The sequence below is a fragment of the Camelus bactrianus genome, chromosome 7, assembly GCF_048773025.1.
Source record: "Camelus bactrianus isolate YW-2024 breed Bactrian camel chromosome 7, ASM4877302v1, whole genome shotgun sequence".
NCBI classification, from domain to species: Eukaryota; Metazoa; Chordata; class Mammalia; order Artiodactyla; family Camelidae; genus Camelus; species Camelus bactrianus.
The window spans coordinates 10,151,643-10,170,600 of NC_133545.1; the positions used below are offsets into that span (position 1 = coordinate 10,151,643).

The 18,958-nt window shown below is 43.0% G+C and overlaps 1 protein-coding gene across 1 annotated transcript; it reads left to right on the forward strand.

The window, feature by feature from the left end:
• Window positions 1–557: 557 nt before the first annotated feature.
• Window positions 558–1,833, forward strand: LOC105072015 (TRPM8 channel-associated factor 2). The gene has a single exon (XM_010958852.2). The coding sequence runs from the start codon at window positions 1,136–1,138 to the stop codon at window positions 1,760–1,762; it is 627 nt and encodes a 208-aa protein (XP_010957154.1). The 5' UTR covers window positions 558–1,135; the 3' UTR covers window positions 1,763–1,833.
• Window positions 1,834–18,958: the final 17,125 nt, after the last annotated feature.

The window sequence follows — 18,958 nt, forward strand, 5'->3', positions numbered from 1 at the left end:
GGCCATGTTCACATTTCCCAAGTGGACAGAGTCTCTGCTCTGGAAATGGCAGAAGATAAAGCTGAAAGACCATGATGGGGGGGACCCCAAGACCTCCACTCCCAGGCTGAAAGAGGCACTCGTGGTTTACCTGTGGTGAAGCTCTGAGGGGGATTTATGAGAACTGAGGATTCCAGGTCAGGTCAGTCCAAGCACGAAGTACTAAGAACCTGAAGCAGGTTAGTGGCGACAGGAATGAAAGAGACAGATTCTTGACAAAGCTTGATGATCAACTTGGACGTTCAAAGAGGAGAGAGGAAAAGGCTGATCATGATTCGAAGGCTGTGCTGTTTCCTATCATTTGGAGAAACCAAAAAAAGTGCTGAAAGCACAGGAATTTGCTTTTGATGGTGTAACTTGCCAGGCTCTTAGCAAAGACTTGACATGTAATAATGCTATCGATCCTCACTTCAAAATCCTCAAGGCTGATATTATCTTCCTTACGCAAATGAGAAAGGTAAGCTGAAGTATTTGATCGAAGAGTAATAGTTGAGAAGGCAGAAATGAGTTCAATTTTCTACATACAAAGTTGGAGCAGATTAGTGCAATGCTCCATATGCTGATTAAAATAAAGAATTTATGTTCACTGGAGAAGTTCAGGATATGGATAAACAATGGGTATCATTTATAGCAGCCACAAATGAAGGATAACTGGAAATGGGCAAAATGACGCTAGAAGAGAGGACAGCTGAGCTGGCAGAGGACAGAGCCAGGAAGAAAACCTAGGTTGGGGAACGGGAGGAAGGGACAGACAATGTCTTCTGTAGGTAACGTCTGAGTAATGAAAATAAATCAAGAGGGAGAGGCCCCTTAGAAATCATCTGTATGAAGAGTTCTAGAGCCTGGGGAACCAATGGAGAGGCAGCCGCACACACGACGTGAGCCTGGCTGCAGTTCTGTGGGGCAGGTCACCATGGGAGAGCAGGCAACTGTTGCCTTTCTCCATTTATTTATTTTTCATAATACTGAAATTACTAAACTTTTACTCATCTTTTTCACTGTTAACACTTGCACAGCTGGTACTATCCATTTATTTTTTGTTCATTCATTCCCTATACTGGAGTCTTTGCTCTCTTCTGCTGCAGCTGATTGAACCATGGCGACAACTCCCGCTGCTGCCTTTGAGGCCCTCATGTCTGGAATGACAAGCTGGCATGTCCCAAAAGACCCCATCCCCAGTGAACTCCTTCTGACTGGAGAGGCTGCCTTCCCAGTCATGGTGAATGACCAGGGCCAGGTCCTCATTGCCGCCTCCTCCTATGGTCAAGGCCGCCTTGTGGTTGTGTCCCACGAGGGCTACCTGCTGGAGGCTGGCTTGGCCCCATTTCTTCTCAATGCAGTGGGCTGGCTCTGTCCCTCACGTGGAGCTCCCGTTGGAGTGCACCCATCCCTGGCATCACTAGCCAGCATCCTGCAGGGCTCTGGGGTTGAGGCCCAGGTTCAGCCAGAACCGGGAGAACCCCTGGGGGTTTACTGCATCGATGCCTACGATGACACCATGACTGCAGAGCTGATCCAGTTTGTGAAACGTGGAGGGGGCTTGCTCATCGGGGGCCAGGCCTTGTACTGGGCCAGTCAGCACAGCAGTGACAAGGTGCTGTCCAAGTTCCCAGGGAACCAGGTGACCAGTGTGGCCGGAGTGTACTTCATGGACATCTTTGGGGACAGAGGCCAACTCAAGGTTTCTAAGAAGGTGCCCAAGGACCCTCTCCACGTCGGGTGAGTAACGTGTCCCTGTGGGGAATGGGATCTACGTTAAATAGCGGTCTGTTCCCTATTTTTAAGGCTCTTCCAGTCTAGCAGAGGAGAAACCTGTCAGTATGAAATGGAATCACTACAAATTACTAATGTAGTTATAACAATGGCCCCTGACAAATAAAGGACAATATCTTCTTTGTTCTCTCCTATGGACTGAGCATTATACACCTCGAGGGCAGGATTTTTTGTTTTGTTTTATTTACTATCGTGTCTCCAAATTTTGAATAGTTAGAGAGTGCTGGTAAGCGGAGAGAACATCTACAAGGGTTATAGAGACAAGAATCACGTCTGTTCTGCTTACTGTCTACCGCTAGCACCCTGGTATCACTAGCATCGTGTAGTGCACCAGCTGGCATACAGCAGACACCAAATAAACACTGACGAATGAATGAAATTGAGAGTCAGTGTGTTCCAGGGATGGCGGGGAGAACATGTCAGGCTAATCCTTACACTCGGGGGCTTCTCTGCCCAGGAGTGTTCTGGAACAACTCGGGGAGGGTTATCTCTGAGCTGATGGAAGAGCTGATGGCTATGAAGCAACGGGCGGTCCCCTGACATCTCCTTCCACCGTGGAGCAGGGTCCCTTCTGTTTGCAAAGATTAGAGAGAACTTGGACAAATGATGGGGTCTCTCGTAACCATTAGACTGGAGCAAATGAATTTGACTTGAATCCCAAGAAGGTAAGTCAGTGTTTTTCCTCATTTGCCTAATTCCCCTGTGTATGTGAATCCACCTCGTTTTTTGGCACAGATGAATAGTATTCCATGGCACTGCTTATAGCATAGCTTCTCTTGTCATGCATAGGAACAGTCACCCTTGCAAAACAGAAAAAGAGTATGATAATGCTAATAGTTATATTCTGTGTACATATACTTTTCAGGATCAAGTAGGGATGAAAATGTAAAACTTAGAGAAACTGGGAAAAAGACCAGTTAGGCTGCACATAAGCTTGGACAGGAAGGTAAAGTCAGATGCTTTTCTGATTAACCTGGGACTACTTAAAATGTTCTGGGTCTCCTGGGACGACAGAGGAAATACAATCTATAAGGACATCACACATCACTTCATTTCTTCTTCCTTATTGCTTCCTTCAGGTTGGATGTATTATGGATACCCCATCATGTGCCATGTGCAGTCGGTGCCTGTATTCTTTAATGAGAAGATCATAAGGTCCAAAGGCATCTGAGGTCTCTCCCGTGAGATGGGCCCCAACCTGTGGCACTCTGGATGGATTATCCATCCCCATACCAGCGAGGCCATGTGCAACCTCTGATCAGTCTGTGTGAGTGAGACAGTCCTGGACACCCCAAGGGCACAGGCCCCTCTCCTCTGAGTCCTCAAAGTCGAGAGTGGAGGGTCAAAATGCACATGGACCCGGGAGCCCCCCTGAGTGACTGGAACCATTGGATGGCTCTGGAAGCCTATCTTCAGGTACAGAGCAGAAACGGAGGGAGACGGGAACCAAAGACCCCACAGCCGTGCACCATTCCGGTGGAGCCTCAAGACCCTTACAGCTCCTACATCACCCCTCGCCCTGTCACAGGCGCACCGCTTCCTCTGGACACGGGAGGTGGCTGCATGGTAGTGTCCCTCTGTGGCTCAGGCTGTACACGTCTAAAATGGGTAACATGTTTCCCACTCCTCTCTCCCACCTCAGACCTTTGTAGAAATAAATAAAAGTGAGTAGAGTCATTGTGAAAAGTGCACCAAGACAACAAGACTCCGGCCAGAAGACCTTGAGGGGGACTCCCAGCTCTGCCAAATGTAAACCAGAATGGCTCCTCCTGAGTTATCTTCATAGCCCAGAACACAAGAACGTCGCCTCACTTAACGATGCATTGTAAGGACATACGCTGGGGAAGGTGACCTGGTAGCAAACTTCTCAAAATGGTATCTTCTTACTCAAGCTCCAAATGTGGATGAGTCTTGGTTTCATTATAAAATAAATAATACGTGTGCAATGTTTTTCAAAAACCTTCCCTTCCATCTTCCCATCTAATCCTTGCCAGGCGTATAAAATACACTTAGGATGTATTATCACAATCGTCATTTCACAAGTGCAGAAACTGAAGGCTTAAGTGAGTGATTTGCCATCAACCTTACACTTGACGAGAAAGGGACAGACCGAGAACTCAGGATCAGTGTTCTAACTCCAATTCCCCGTGCTTTTGGCACCACAGCACACTGTCTCTGGATGTCCACAATTCCAAACACTCTGAGATTCCTCAGTAATAAGTAATCTGTTTGAGCATCAGCATGAAACAGTCACAGTGCCAGCCAGAAGCTGGATCTACAAGTTTAATGCAAAGCCCCTGGGGGCAGAGTCCCTTCACTGCTCCCTACCTAGACTACTATCACTCTGGGTCTGAGACTCAAGTCCAGGCCAGGCAGCCACCTCCCTGACTCCTCACCTTCCATCCCCACCACATGGTCAAAATTCAAGTCCCTGGTATCTGCCATCCAAACTATCCCAACAGCCTCTTCTCTTGCCTCCCTGCCTCTGCCCACAATCCCAACTGACCAATCTTCCAAAGTGCTGCCAAACCACACATTTCAGCTAAAAACCCTTCAGTAACACTCTGATGCCTTCAGGTAGAATGCCTCACTCTTCAGTAACTGGCCCTGCCTTACCCTCCTGCCTCGAGTTCTAGGTCCCCAGCCTTTTATTCTTTCAAATCCAAACTGTTTACAGTTTTCTGAACACATCACCATGGTTCATGTTTCCGTACATCTGCAAATATTGCTCTTTCTCCCTGAAATAGTTTTGCTTTCTTTATACACAAGGAAAAATGTTCATCTTACAAAATCAGGTCATTTGTCACCTTCTCCAAGAAGCCTTCCTTGAGTATGTTCCTTTGAGATACTATCTGCTTGCTTCCCCATGTTCGTTTGTATTCGAATGACACCACATTGCCACTTATTTGTTAATTTAACTTAATTGATTAAAATATAATTAAACGTATTTAATAAGTTGATCACAATGAGTATCAGATATCTCCTAATGGCTCAGTCTGTGGTTGCAGCTGAGCAACAATGAAAGGATGACAGTAGCGATGGTTGAGACACTAGCTTGTCTTCGAGGCAGTGCTTCTCCAGGGTCATAGGTTCCTAAATGATGGGCCACTGTGTCCCTTCCAGCTCTAAAGTTTACAGTCCTGACTAAGTCAGGGGCCTGCCAGGAACTGTCCCTGAGCACCTCTCTCTCTTATTATCTGAGTCCATCCTAGCTCTATCCACAAAGAATGCATTCTCCTTACCTAACTGTCCGTCTCCGTAAGACAACATGGCAGACTTACCAAGAGTCAAGTCTTCGACAAAGAATAAAAATCTCATTACGTCAGGGTGGTATGTGTGTTTTCAAATGGAAGGGTTCCACTTCTCAGCTACACAAGATGAGACAGTACCCTCACCAAAATCAGACTAAAATCTTTACCACTAAGCTTAGGAGTGAGCGAAATAATAATTCTAAAAGTAACTACCATCTACTGAGAACCTATCACAGACCAGGTGATACACAAGCACAGACTGAATCTCTGAAAATGGAGAGAGGCAGAATGAGACATGACACCAGTCACCAGAGTGAACATATTCGAGAATGCAGAAGGACAGAGCCACTGGTGAGAATTAAACCAGTGTTAAAGGTGGCTTATAACGAAGGATAGCGTGTAATTTTACATGTATGTGGAGGGGGAGTGGCTTCTGTAGACTAGACACCTCATTCTTCCCAGCTCCTGGAGGCCTTTGGGTGGGAGCCCTTCATCCGGCTCTTTGCTGAGTAAAGACCCTGTCTGACATCCCCAAAGACAAGCCTGGCAAGATGAATCTGTCGGTGAAGAAGTTCTCTGAAAAGGTGCAAAGAAACTAGTTCCTTTCTCTGAGGCCTGGAGCTGGCCGGTCCAGAAGGAAGTGGCTGACAGCTTGGTCTGTCTGCCTGGGAGGCAAGAAAATCCCATGAAATCATACGCATCTTTAGAAAGGAGTGAAGAATTGTTCACTTTAAAATAGATCGTTGGATGCAGAAGATCGAATCCTCATGTAATCAACCCAAATTCCAACTTTATATTTTTCTCAACCTTGTTCAGACTATACTAACTCTTTTGCAAGGCAGAGATTAAATTAAACAGTGATTTTTCAAAATTAGTAATATGTACAACTCAACCATGTTTTCTCTAGTTTTATTTTTTAATCCTGAGATTTGTTTCTTGATTGTTTAGTGTTTTACATTTGCTTTATCGGGTGACCAGAGTTGCTCAGACTCAGAGACTTAACCCCAGGAATGTCTTTCTCTGGATGCCTTTAGAGCACCCTCCTCTTTATCCTAAAATTATGTCATACATTTCACAAATATCTTTTGTTTGCATGGTTTGAGCATGGTAGGTGGTCAACAGAAACTTGTTGCAAATGAATAAAAACAACTGCATGGTAGAGAATTCAGTGTGTGCCAGCCAGTAAATGCTTTAACTGGACTAAGTCATTTCCTGATTGCAGCGACCCTATGAGTAAGGAACTATTACAGGCCTTCCAAGCAGGAGAATGTGTTCCTGGAAAGTAAATCTCTAGCGTGATAATAGTTAAAAATTTCATGAAGATATACTCCATATGCATGAGGAGGGAGGGGAGTATGGTTATATATTTACCCTCACAGCATTCTTTAGAACTGTTCCCGTAGCATAGAGGACCACACGCATCCATCTCACCTCTACAGATGGGAGCTGCCACACAGCCTACCAAACATCCACTGTGGCCCCTTTGGGGAACATTTAGAGAATTCACTGACAATTTAAAGTCTGTTATCCGAGAAAATTTGATGTCAGTGCCAGAAAGATAGACCAAGACAAGCAAACAAAAGAAATATTGGCTTGTTCATGCAGACAGGGGAAATCTTTGCAAGGCATACATGGCTGCTTTTTGGTCAGGGGTTTCCGTGCTGGAGGATCAGCGTTGCAAACCCATGCTGAATGGAGTACTGTTAAGCCACGTGTGCCTGTATCATCTTCACTAGCACACAAGGAAATTTAAATTTCAAAGTGACAGATGGCAGAGCAAGAATTTGAAACAGATTATTAGATTCCAGATGCAGTGTCCTTCACTGAAAGAACATATGACCATAGCTACTATTCCTCTGACTACAAGAGCCAGATATAAGCTGACAGAGCAATAATTAATTAATTAATTAATTAATTAATTAATTAATTAATTAATATGCCCCTTTTCCAGCGGACGACTTTACTTTCACCTGTTCTATGAACCCTCTTCTTGGGAACTGCCTCTGCCTTCTCCATGATTGGAATGGGGTTGTCAATCAAGGGACCACAGCATTCCCATTATAAAGTAAGTACAAGACCACACAGAAAACCAGAGTACTCCACCCCCTAGACCTAGTGACTGGGCCACAGATGTTCACGTGACTTAAACAGAACCAAGCCGTGTCCTTTTTTGATAAGTAGTAAAGTCACTGGTAGAAGAAGAATGAATTTTTTTAATGAGATCACAGCTTCTATGAGCCATTTAGTTCAGGAGCTGCCTTGCAATATCGTTTTCACACAAAAGGGAGCCTGATGGACAATAAAACCCACACGAAGGAAAACAACGACAAATCAAAGCTCTGTGTCCCTAAGGATACTGTCCAAGGATCTAGATCTAGCAGTGCTTCAAGCTCGAGGTCAACTGCCGGACTTCTGTTTCTTGAATCAAGAAACGGCTTCCTTTTGTTTTTACCCGTTGGAGTTCAGGTCCTATTAACTTGTCATCAGAAAAGTCCAACTAAAAACTCCCCTTTCTTAAGTGCTCTCCAGTTTGCTGTTGGAGCAAATGTGACTCCTACCTTTCCTCACCGGGGACATGCCTCCTGGTTTCAAATCTCTTTCCTCCACTCATCGTGGGTGAGCTGCAGGACATGAGCCCAGTGAATGATAACACAAGCCAGTTTTCCACTGATGGTAAAGGTAACCAATGGTCACCAAGGCCTTCGCCTGTAGAATTCCGTGATTCTGAAACCAAACAGTCTTGTTTTTAAAGGTACCTTTGGACAGAGAGGATAGACAAAGACTTTGGGTTTTTTTCCCCAGCTTTGGAAAGAGAGGAGTCTAGTCAGAAAGGCTGACCACTGGTTCTTGGTCTCCTCTTTGGGGTTTCAACTTAAAGATCCTTTCTCAGAGGGAACACCATGCCCAGCCATGTCCTGGCTGTGCACACTGTTTACCTGCAGTCACACCACCCATGCTTCACTGAATACTTCTCATCACGTTCGCATTTAATGTGTGTTTAATGTTCTCTTACCTCACCAGACCGTGCATTTCATGAAGGCAGGGCTGATGTCTGTGTTTCTCAGAGCTTTATCTTGAATGCACAGTGCAGTTCCTAACGCATCAAGAGTTCTGGATGGATAGGGATTTGTAATAGACAGGTACTTGACGGACAGGTGTTTCCCAACACCTGTCACCATTAAGTGTCTCATAGAGGCCTATGATATTTACTGAAATTCCAAGAAATTCTTCCATTATTCTAGAAGGAAGCTGTAATGTGACTTCAGTTTTTTCTTTTTTTTTCCTACCTCATACCAAGCTACAACAATTTTGATTACATTACTGATCAGACTGGACAAGAGGGAACTTTCCATTGGTCTTCTACCCACCCTTTTTATATATTCAAGATTCAGCACCTGGGAGAATGTTTTCAGGAAAATTTTTGTGGAGGCTGATGTTGGAAACTTTCAAGACATATAATTAGTTTGTAACTAAATTCCTCAGGCTTTGACATTTTATGGTCTCTGTCTTCACTTCTTCCCACACCTGTTTCTTTTCTCTCCTCACTTGAACTTGACAATGTTAATTATCTCTGAATTATCACTTCCCCCAGGCCTGTTATATGTTATTAAATTCTGGGTCAAGGACATTCCTCTAAACCAGGGTGACCCCAAGTCTCTCTGTATCAACCAAGATGACTCCGGTCTTCTCCTGTCTGTCCTCAAGGTGGCACCCTCAGCACAGGCACCAGCCTCCTCAACTCCCAGCCCTTAATTACTAGAAAGAAAAGACCTTTTCTAAAACTCTAGCACAGCATCGGACGGCCCTTAAGAGATCCAAGGAGATAGTATCACAGGGCAAAAGAAAACCGAGAGCCTGCCCCACACAGGTTTACAGAGCAAGAGAGGCTACGCTCTCCACGTCCAGAGAAGGCAGACTGGGGGAACAGAGAAATCTCAAAAATGCAAGGACGATTCAATTCTAGTATATCTAGCACATTCACTTAATTCATAGACTGTAAGAGAAAAACTTTATAATCATAACAAAAAATAGTTCGAAAAATTCAAGACCTAGTCATGATTAAAGAAACTTTCTATAACAAATAGCATATCTACCAGAAACCTTTAGCAAGCATTATACTAAGTGGCAAAAAGTTAGAAGCACTCACATTAAATTCAAGAACATGAGAAGAACGTTCACTCTTAGTGCTACCTTCAGCATATCCTTGGAGGTCCTTATTAATGCGTTACGGCAAGAAAAATAGACACACTGGAAATGAAGGGGAAAATAGTCATTATTTTCAGAAAATATAACCCTCTATATTTTGAGAGTGGACCTATAGACTTAGCTGATAAAGAGGATGTGATGGAAACAGGTAAAGAAGTCAAAGATGACACCTAGGGCTCTCGGCGTGAGCCCTCAGTGTTTTCCGTACCTTTAACTGAGACAGTGGGAAATGAGAGTATGGGACTAAGAGAAAATATTAAATAGGCAGTTTGATATATGAGTCTAGACTTTAGAGGTTTGGTGTACAGAATTAAGAGGATATATTAGATAGGCAGTTTGATAGATGAGTCTAGACTTCAGAGCAGAGGTCAAGTCTGAAGATACAAATTTAGAACTCATTAGAATATAGATGGTATTCAAAGCTTTAGACCACACTGAATTCCTTAAGGAGAAGAAGAAGACTAAGAATGCTGTAAGCCACTATTTTGAGGCAAGAAAATGAGACTGGGAAGGACTAGCTTTGTGAGATAAGAGGAAAGCCCAAATTTATTATAGTCTATCACAGAACTGTGGAAAAGAAGATATTTTTTATAGCAGAGGAGGGGGAAGATGTCAACAGTCCTGCTGTTAAATGCTTATGGAAAAGTCATGTAAAGTGAAGTTTGGAGATGGAACTTTGGGATCAGTCTTCGGGGAGGCTGTTGGCGATCTTGTCAGGGTAGGTGGTGGCTGAGTCAGAAAACACCTGGGTAGGTTGGGGAGAACAGGAGGTGAGGAATTTGAGACATCCATATTCAAAGCACTTTTGGTACATTTTTCTTAGTAAGGAAGCAAAGAAAGAGTGGTAACTGGAGGGATAAAGGACTAAGAGAAAAGTTTGTTTTTTAAGATGATGAAATACCAGAGAATATTTCTAAGATGAAGATGTGAATAATCCAGTATGAAGGGAGAAACTGACTTATGTGCTTGAAAGGGGGAAAAGATAAATCTAGTTCTATATGAAATCATAAAGAAGTTTTCAAGTAATAGGAAAGAGATTCAATAGAACATGATTCATGGATCAACCAAAGTCATCTTCTATTAATTCAATTGGATTTGAAATTTGTTGTATGCTTGGTGTTTAAGAGACTAATGTGTAAAAGATTTTTTTTCTTTTAAAGGTAGGTAATTAACTCAGAGATTATTTTCATAATAGTAAAACATCTGGGCTTTTTTCCCTTAATGATAGCACCTTACTTCTCAGTGTATCTTTGGGATGAATCTGTATTGACAAAGTACTTACTAATTCATATCCAGAATCCTTGTATGGGTGAAAAAGTGGAAATTTGACTGGATTCATACAGATTGCCTCTTTGCTCTCAACTCATTTCATTCTATTTAATTTTAAACAAACACAGGGGCTTTTTTAAGGTGTTTTTTTCCCCCCCTTTTTTGGCTGCTCAGCATTTGGATTCTCATTCTGTTTGGGGTCTTCCTCAGTCTGAGTCTCTGTGGAAGACAATGTCCTTCTTCAAAGCACATGGACTAAAGAGGCCCTCAACCCTGGAGCTCACGAGTAGTCAGCCATGCCCACTGGGACACCGAATACCAAGCAGATGACACAAAGGGAGTGTAAAGTATGGGGTTAATTCTGTTGGTGACATCCAGTGGCCAGTGACCACAGCAGCCACGTCCTAACCAAACTCTTCTTGTAGCATAATATTTGCTGCACTCCCGAACATGTAGATCCAGTTCCTAGTGTATTCAGGCCCGTCTCTCCACACACACCATTAGTTATGAGAGCTGCCCAAATTACTTCCAGTAAATTTCTTCCCTGCAGAAGTTAGCCAAGGCTTTCTTTTCTGTTGCTTTCCAGCCAAGACCCCCAAGTGCTACACCAGATATACACACAAATGTACCATCCCCAGGCCAATCTGATAGACTCTTTCTCCAAGAATTCTACCCAAATCTTGGAATGTCTGGAAGACCAAACAGTAACTATATTTTTTTTTTCCTTTGCACTAGGTTCTATTTGGCTCCTGATAATGTAAATCTTGGCCACCTAAAGTTGGCTTTAGAGTCAGGCAGAAGGAAGAGAGAGAAAGAACGAGTGTGAGAACACATACATCCAGAGGACACAGCTCTAGAAAACAGAATTCATTCCTGTTTCGTCTTTGTGTGCCACTTTCCCCAGTGACTAACTAGTGCATTGCACACAAATTTTCAGGCAATATTTACTGAATAAATAAATCCAGAAAAAAAAATGAGAAAACAGTACAAAATCATGGAGAGGGAGCTGAAATAAGGTCAGAAAAATAAAGCATTCTCTTCCTTTCTCTACTACCTTGAAGTACTCTCCAGGCATCATTTTCTTTATTTGTAAAATAAGGAGGCAAAATAGCTCTGATTATCTTTCAGGTCAGAAATTCTTTGATTTGGGAATCAATATGCTGAAGATCGGTTACTAGGACTCAGAACTCTGTTGTGCAAGTTAAAAAAAAAAAGATTCTTTCTTTGGTGAGAAAAAATGGGGTTGTATCTCATTTATTTTCCCGAGCACTCAGCACTCGGAATAAATGTAGGTTTCATTAATTGGTAAAATCATACATGCCAACGAGCTCACGCTTGCATACACAAGGATGAATTCCCACAGGAAGGTGCGTTCCTGCCAGGAGCTGTACTTCGAGGTCTATGGGAAGTGTTACCTCTGAGGGGCCAAGCAAATCCACATCCCCACATTATTTCCTAAGGCTATCCTCGCATTCTTGGGGTTAAACTCACTGATGCAAATTGCGCAGCTGGGTTTTAATTAAAGCTCTGCCCCCACTTTCCCTGGGTTTTTTTTTTTTTACCATATACACTTCTCTTCCCTTAGTCACTTCTCTCTGTTCCCTTAAGTCCCTCCGCACAGGCCCGTGGTGGAGAGAGTTGACAATAATGAGGCCCCAGGAATTGGTTCAAAGCCTGCCGTGAAACTTTTTAAATTAAACCCTGGAGATTTTAAGAATTTTAATTAGAATGCATGATTTGAAGGGAACTGACATAACCCTGCCATCCAGCTGGCACAGTCCTGTGCCCATGGGTCTGCTGGGCTCTGGAGGCTAAAGCCCTGGCAGACAGAGCTGTTTCCCACCATTGACTGTCCTGCCCTGAACGTGGGCAGAGTCTTCCTTGAAGCTTTGGACAGTGTCCCCCAGTTCTCCTCTTGTTGAACCGTTAGGATGTATTTGATTTTCCACTATTAAAATCAGTTGCTTTGATGTCTATCTCTGGGGATAAGTCTCTGTGTTGGTGAAGATTTCCTCAAAATAGACTCCTAGGAGTGAAATTAGAGAGTGAATAGGCAAAAATAAATTAGGGACTCGTTGTAGATGTCAAATTCCTTTCCTTTCACTGACTCATACAAGCAAATATGTACTGAGCGTCTGTAAGTGCCAGGCACTCTTCTAGGAGCTGGGATATAGCCAAGAACAGGTGGACAAAGTTTCTGATCTCATGAAGTACGTATTCTAGTATTTAAGTAAGACACAAAACAGGAAAGAAAAATACATGATATAATTATAAATGTTCAAAATGTTACAAATGTTAAAAAAAAATACACCAAATGGAATGATAGGGAGTAGGGGTTGGCGTCTTCCCTTCTTTAGAGCCCCCATACAATTTATCAGCAGATTTGACTAGCTGTACCTGCTGGACAAAAGCAGAATTCAGTCCCTTCTCACCATCTTTGTTGCTGTCTCCCTAAACCAAGTTACCGCCAACTTTTGCCTGGACTTTTGCAATACCTTCCTTTACCTCCATCTTACCTCTCTATGCTCTGTTCTCCCCACAGCACTCTGAGTCTTTTACAGTGTAAGTCAAATCAACTCAGCTGCAAAAGCACTTCGATAGCTTCCCCTTTCTGTGAATAAAATCCAGTCATTACCAAGGCCTATAAAGCAATCCATGGCCAGTACACAGCAACTTCCCAGCTCCCATCTCTACCACTCTTCCTCCCCCAGTGTTCTCCTCTCCAGTTCCAAACATGATACTGCCTCAGGGCCTTTGCACTTGCTCTTTCCTCTGTTTGGAATGCTCTTTCCCCTACTATTTCTCATTTCTTTAGCACTTTGCTCAAATATTACCTTTTAAGAGAAATAGTCACTGACCATGACAAATAAAATAGCATGGCACCCCCACGTCTTTCTCCTTCATCTGGCTTTATTTTCTGTCACTGCACTTATTATCCCTTGACATACTTATATGTACATTTTATTTATTGGCTACTTTTATCCACTAAGATAGTGGGAATTGAAAGATTTCAAATAGCACCATTATAATGGCACCAAAAAAACCAAAATACTTTGGTGTATTTTAACACAAAAATTTAGCAAAATATGTTTCTGACCTGTGCACTGAAAACTCTAAAAAGCTGATGAGAGACTTCAAAGACCTAAAATATGAGACATAACTTATTCATGAGTTGAAAGTCTTAATGTTATGATGTCAGTTCTCCCTCAATTGTTTTATAGAGTCTATGCAATCTAAATGTCATGGCAGGATTTTTTTTTGTAGAAATTGATAAGTTGTTCTAAAATTTACACAGGAAAAATAATCAAAAGAACTACAAGAGCTGAAACAATTTTGAAAAAAACAAACTTGGAAGACTTAAACTACCTCATATCAAGGCTCACTATAAAAGTATATTAATCAAGACAGTGTAGCGTTGGTGGAAGGGCAGACACATAGAGTAGAATCCAGATAATAGACTCATACATAAATGATCAACTTACACAAAGATGTAAAGGAAATTCGATGAAAAAAGAATGATCTTGTCATGTAACATTTAGAATTATGGTTGTCTGTTACACAGCAATAGCTGACTGGAACACAAATTGATACACAGATGTGGGGTTCTGCCATAATAAAAACTTGAAATATGTGGCATTGGCTTTGGGCTTCAAGGAGACTGTCAGCAGAAACTTGAAAAAATGCTGTTATGTATTATACAGAGGCAAAACATTTGGCACAGATGTTGACTATGGTGACGTGTAACTCAAACTATCACTAATGAAATTATAGCATTAGGCGAAGATGTTTTGTAGAAGAATGTTGAAAGATGAACTGACTGCTACTAGCTACATTATTAAGGTGCTACCTGAAAGAGCTGAACTGAGGAAAGAACTGGTCAGTGCGCAAGAATTTAGAGGAAATTTAGTCAGTTGAGAATGTGCAGGGTTGGGTAATGAAGCAGATTCTCACCAATCAAAGGTATGCAAACTATCATACCACCTTGGAGCAAAGACAAAATCAAATATGAAATTATTGAAACATTATCAGAAGCATATAAAATTGGCTGGAAGCCGACAGAATCAGATTTGAAATAAACAAAAAAAAAGGTAGTTTCTGAAGCACAGAAGGCAAGAAAACCAGCTAACAGAAGAAGGAGTCTAGTTAAGACGCCATGGATGGGATGGATGAATGGCAAATGTCTTCAGACTTGTCTTAGATCTCCTGAACATTCACATTTCAAGAGGAAGAATCAATCTGGCTCAGCACGGGCCACATGCCCAGCCCCTGAGAAGAGAAAAGGTCCTTGTTATTGTTTCATCTGATTATGACGGAGTTAAATCCTAAAACCAAATCTGGCTGCTGTCAGGAATGAAAATTTAAAAAAAATTTTTTTTTAAATGATTGTCTTCCACACTGGGTAGTCACACATCTCCTACAGAAGATGGTGAAGTCCTTCTCACAAAACTTCCACTTATGCATGAGATTTACCACGTTAGTTCACCTCTTCTTCCTCTCACTCCTCACTAAAATGACAATTAAAGGATTACAAAAGGTACAAATCTTCAAGGATCAAGAAAATAGGAGTGGAGACAAGAGCAAATTTTAGTCTTTGCAAAACGGATGGGTAACCAACCTCACAGACTCAGAAACAGAAACCTATGCTAAAAACACAGTTGTCCTGAAGGCTAGATTCATACTGCAGATTAGAAAGTCTCTGGAATTGGGGAAGAGGGGGAGTTCGAAAGCTAAGTAACATAAGGGCTGGTTTAAAAGTCTGCACGGAAGCAGTTAGATCCCTACAGCCAGCGAGCTGCCCCTCTTTCACCCCAGGTGAAGGCGGGGGAGGTTGCACTCTAGGAACTCTGTCCCTGGGGACATCCTGCATATCCAAGAGCAGGGGTAGTGAGTATACACTGAAAACAGCGACACTGAGTGAGGCTTCTTCCCCATCTCACCCTCGGATCCCCTTCACCCTAGCAATTGGCACCCAGACTTACACTCTACACGCTAGAGATGGCTGAATTTCTTTCTGAGTACACTGACCAGTCAGCAGAAGAAATTTACAGACGCTGACACTTGGAGGTCCCCTGCTGAGGCAGCCGAGGCACCACTCGATCGCTGAAGCCCACCCATCAGCAAGCTTTGTCTGTCCATACTGTGCTTCTAAATAGTCTTTATCAACTCATCACAAATATGACAGAAAGCTAGGATGTACCAGTCATCTTAAAAACCTCCAACACTAGAGAAAAGACACACACAGACACAAATCTCAGGAGAAAGAGAAATATTACGAAAAACATACAATGTGTCTCCTCAGAGAAATTACATATGGTAAGGCATCCCTCAGGTAGAGCATCACATCACACAAGAAAAAGAAATGTCAGAGAATTAAATGTTCTTTAAAATCAGAATGTTGACAGTAGACATGAAAAATTCAATAAAAGTACAGGAAGATAGTCAAGAAAAATCTCACTTATAGAAGTAAAGCAAAAAGATATAGAGGAAAAAACTAGCGAAAATACATATGGAAGGAAGGAAGGAAGGAAGGAAGGAAGGAAGGAAGGAAAGGAAGGAAGGAAGGAAGAAAGAGAGGAGTGGCCCAGAAGATTCAATGCCTGAGTAGGAGTTCCAAAAAGAAAGAACAAGGAGAAGGGAACAATATTATCTAAAACATAATAAATGAGTACTTCCTGTAAAGAAAGGCCATGAGTTTCAAGACTGAATGAATCCACCAAGGCACTCATGCTTCATTTTAAAAAATGACCCACACCAAGGCTCAGTGCCATGATATGTCAGGTTACTCTGGACAAAGAGCAGACCTCAAATGTTTTCAGAGAGAAAAAGGGAAAATAGGTTATAGGAAAATGACTGAGGATCAGAATGCAATCAGACTCCTCAAAAGCAACACTGGAAGTCAGAAACAATGGAGTGACCCTTTACAATTCTGAGAAAGGATTTTTCAGCACAAAACATTACACCCCCTCAAAGTATGGCTCCGTTGTCCAGAAAGGTAAAGCATTATCAGACATGAAAGACCACAACAACTTTCTTTTCCCACATTCCTTTCATTTAGGAAGTTTCTAGAGGGATATTCTCCAACCAGTAAGGCAGTACAGGAGAGAGAGAAAACTTGAGAATGCAGGAGACAGGGACGCCAGAGAAAGCGAAGGTGATCCCTGGGGTGTGCAGAAGGGCGGTGCCAAAGGACAGCTGTGCTGTGAGCAAAGACCGACCAGCCCCGTGGGAGCAGGCGTCTGGGGCTCCAGGAGGGACATCCCCATGACAATGGTTGACTGACACATTGCTAATCTACTTAAATGTACTCAGCGATTGACACTGTGGGCTCAGTGCTCTGAGGTGAGGTAGTGGTCGGTACACGGAAAGTTGAGCAAACAAACAAAAATGTGGTAATTATTAACTCTAGGGGAAAGGAAAGTTTTACAAGAAAGGAAATGTAACATTGGTGATAATAGTGTAATTTATGGCTTATGCATGAATAATACTAACATCATTGCAATAACGTGCACAGTGAATACAGTTCTGCACCAAGATCAGGACGTAATTATTCTACGGGGAAAGGAAGTATGTGTGTTTGTCTTGTGTGCGTTTGTATTGGGGAGGAGTGTAAGAAAGCCAAATTCTCTTCTTCCACAGTAGAAAGTTGAGAAACGGTATGTAAAACTGAAAAAAAAATCAACTAATTACAGATTAAGATTGTTTTTAAATACACCAGCTTAAAAAAATAATGGAAAGCACTAGGACTGAGGAGCCAAAGTCAGAGGTAGGCAGGGGCAGAGTAGGAACAGATACTTTTTTCAGCCTTACATAATTATGTTTTAACTTTGATAAAAATAAAACTTCAACTGGAAGAGAAGTGTATTTTCCTGCCAGGAGCTTGAGGACAAGGAAGGGACTGTGGTGAGATTCACGAAGCGGGCTCACAAGGAGACATTCAGCCAACAGCAAGCAGAGGCAGCTGACTTGCCAGCCATCACTCGGGAGGCCAGTGGGGCTGCTTCTGAGCGCTGAGGCCCCCTGCTGAGGAGCCTTCAGAGAGCTGCAAGGGACAGGAGAGCTCTCCAGATGAGACCACAGAAAAGAGCTGGGAAGATGCTGCCTGCAGCCAAGAGCTCTAAGACAAAAATTTCTCTCAGGATTTTGGAATCAGTAACAACACTGAATTTTAGATTCGATTCTATCTAGAGGCCGTCTAAATTCAAGACATACGGCGCCCACTGAGAACATGCAGAGCGTCAGCCCTCAAGGAAAAGAACGTGGACTATTCACTGCTGCCGTTCTGCGATAAATGCATCAGGATAAAGGAGATGCTAACATAAGACTTAGTGAGGGCTTACTCTGTCCGTACATTGGACTCACCACTGCAGATTGAGCACTGCGCCACCCTCTCTGTAACCTGTAAACTGACATACAGGGAACACTGACTGAGCACCCTCTGTGCGTGCTCGGGTATCAGGCTAATATTCCACTTACATCCCACCTGTAGCAGAGGTACGACTGCTATTATGCCTATTTCATAGAGGGGGAAACTGGGAAACAGAGAAGTCCATCATTTCCCCGATGGCACGTGGCTAACAAAAGGCCAAGTCAGGACTCAAAGCATCTGACTCCAAACCCTGTACATGGAATCATCACACCCAACTAGCCTAGAGCAACAGGTAACAACACTGGGGCTTAGAGAATTTAAGTGACAGCTGAGGGCACACAGCCACCACCAAGTGGAGCCAGGCCTCGGACCCTGACTCCCCGGAGCGCAGGGCCCACTCTGCATTGCTCTGTCACGCTGCATCCATAACAGAGACTCCACTAGAGTGAGGAAAGCCAGCCACCGTTTGTCGCAGGATTAACACTCACGGTGATTGTGAATACACTGACCAACGTCAGAAAGGGGTATGGAGATTCTAGAAACACGAAGAACAGGGATAGACTACACTGTATAGCACAGGGAAATATACACAAAATGTTATGATAACTCACAGAGAAAAAATGTGACAATGAGTGTGTATATGTCCATGAATAACTGAAAAATTGTGCTGAACACTGGAATTTGACACAACATTGTAAAATGATTATAAATCAATAAAAAATGTTAAAAAAAAAAAAAAAAGAATCCCCAGACTCCGGGAACGTGGTGTGCCATGGGGTAGCCACCCCTCAGGGAGTCCTCTCTCCCTCCCAACACTGTAGCTGTGGCCCGAGGTAAAGGGGAGGCTCTCAAGCCAGCCCGCTCCCGGAAAATCCTGCCCCGGCAACTTACCAGCTGTGTGAACCTGGACACTTACTTCACGCCTCTGGGCTTCAGTTGCCTCATCTGCAAAAGGCTAATGAGAGGGTTGTCTGAGGACTGAGTCATTCAGTCAGTATGAGGGGAGAGCTTGTAACAGTGCCTGCACACAGTAAGCGCTAGTGGTAATTATTAT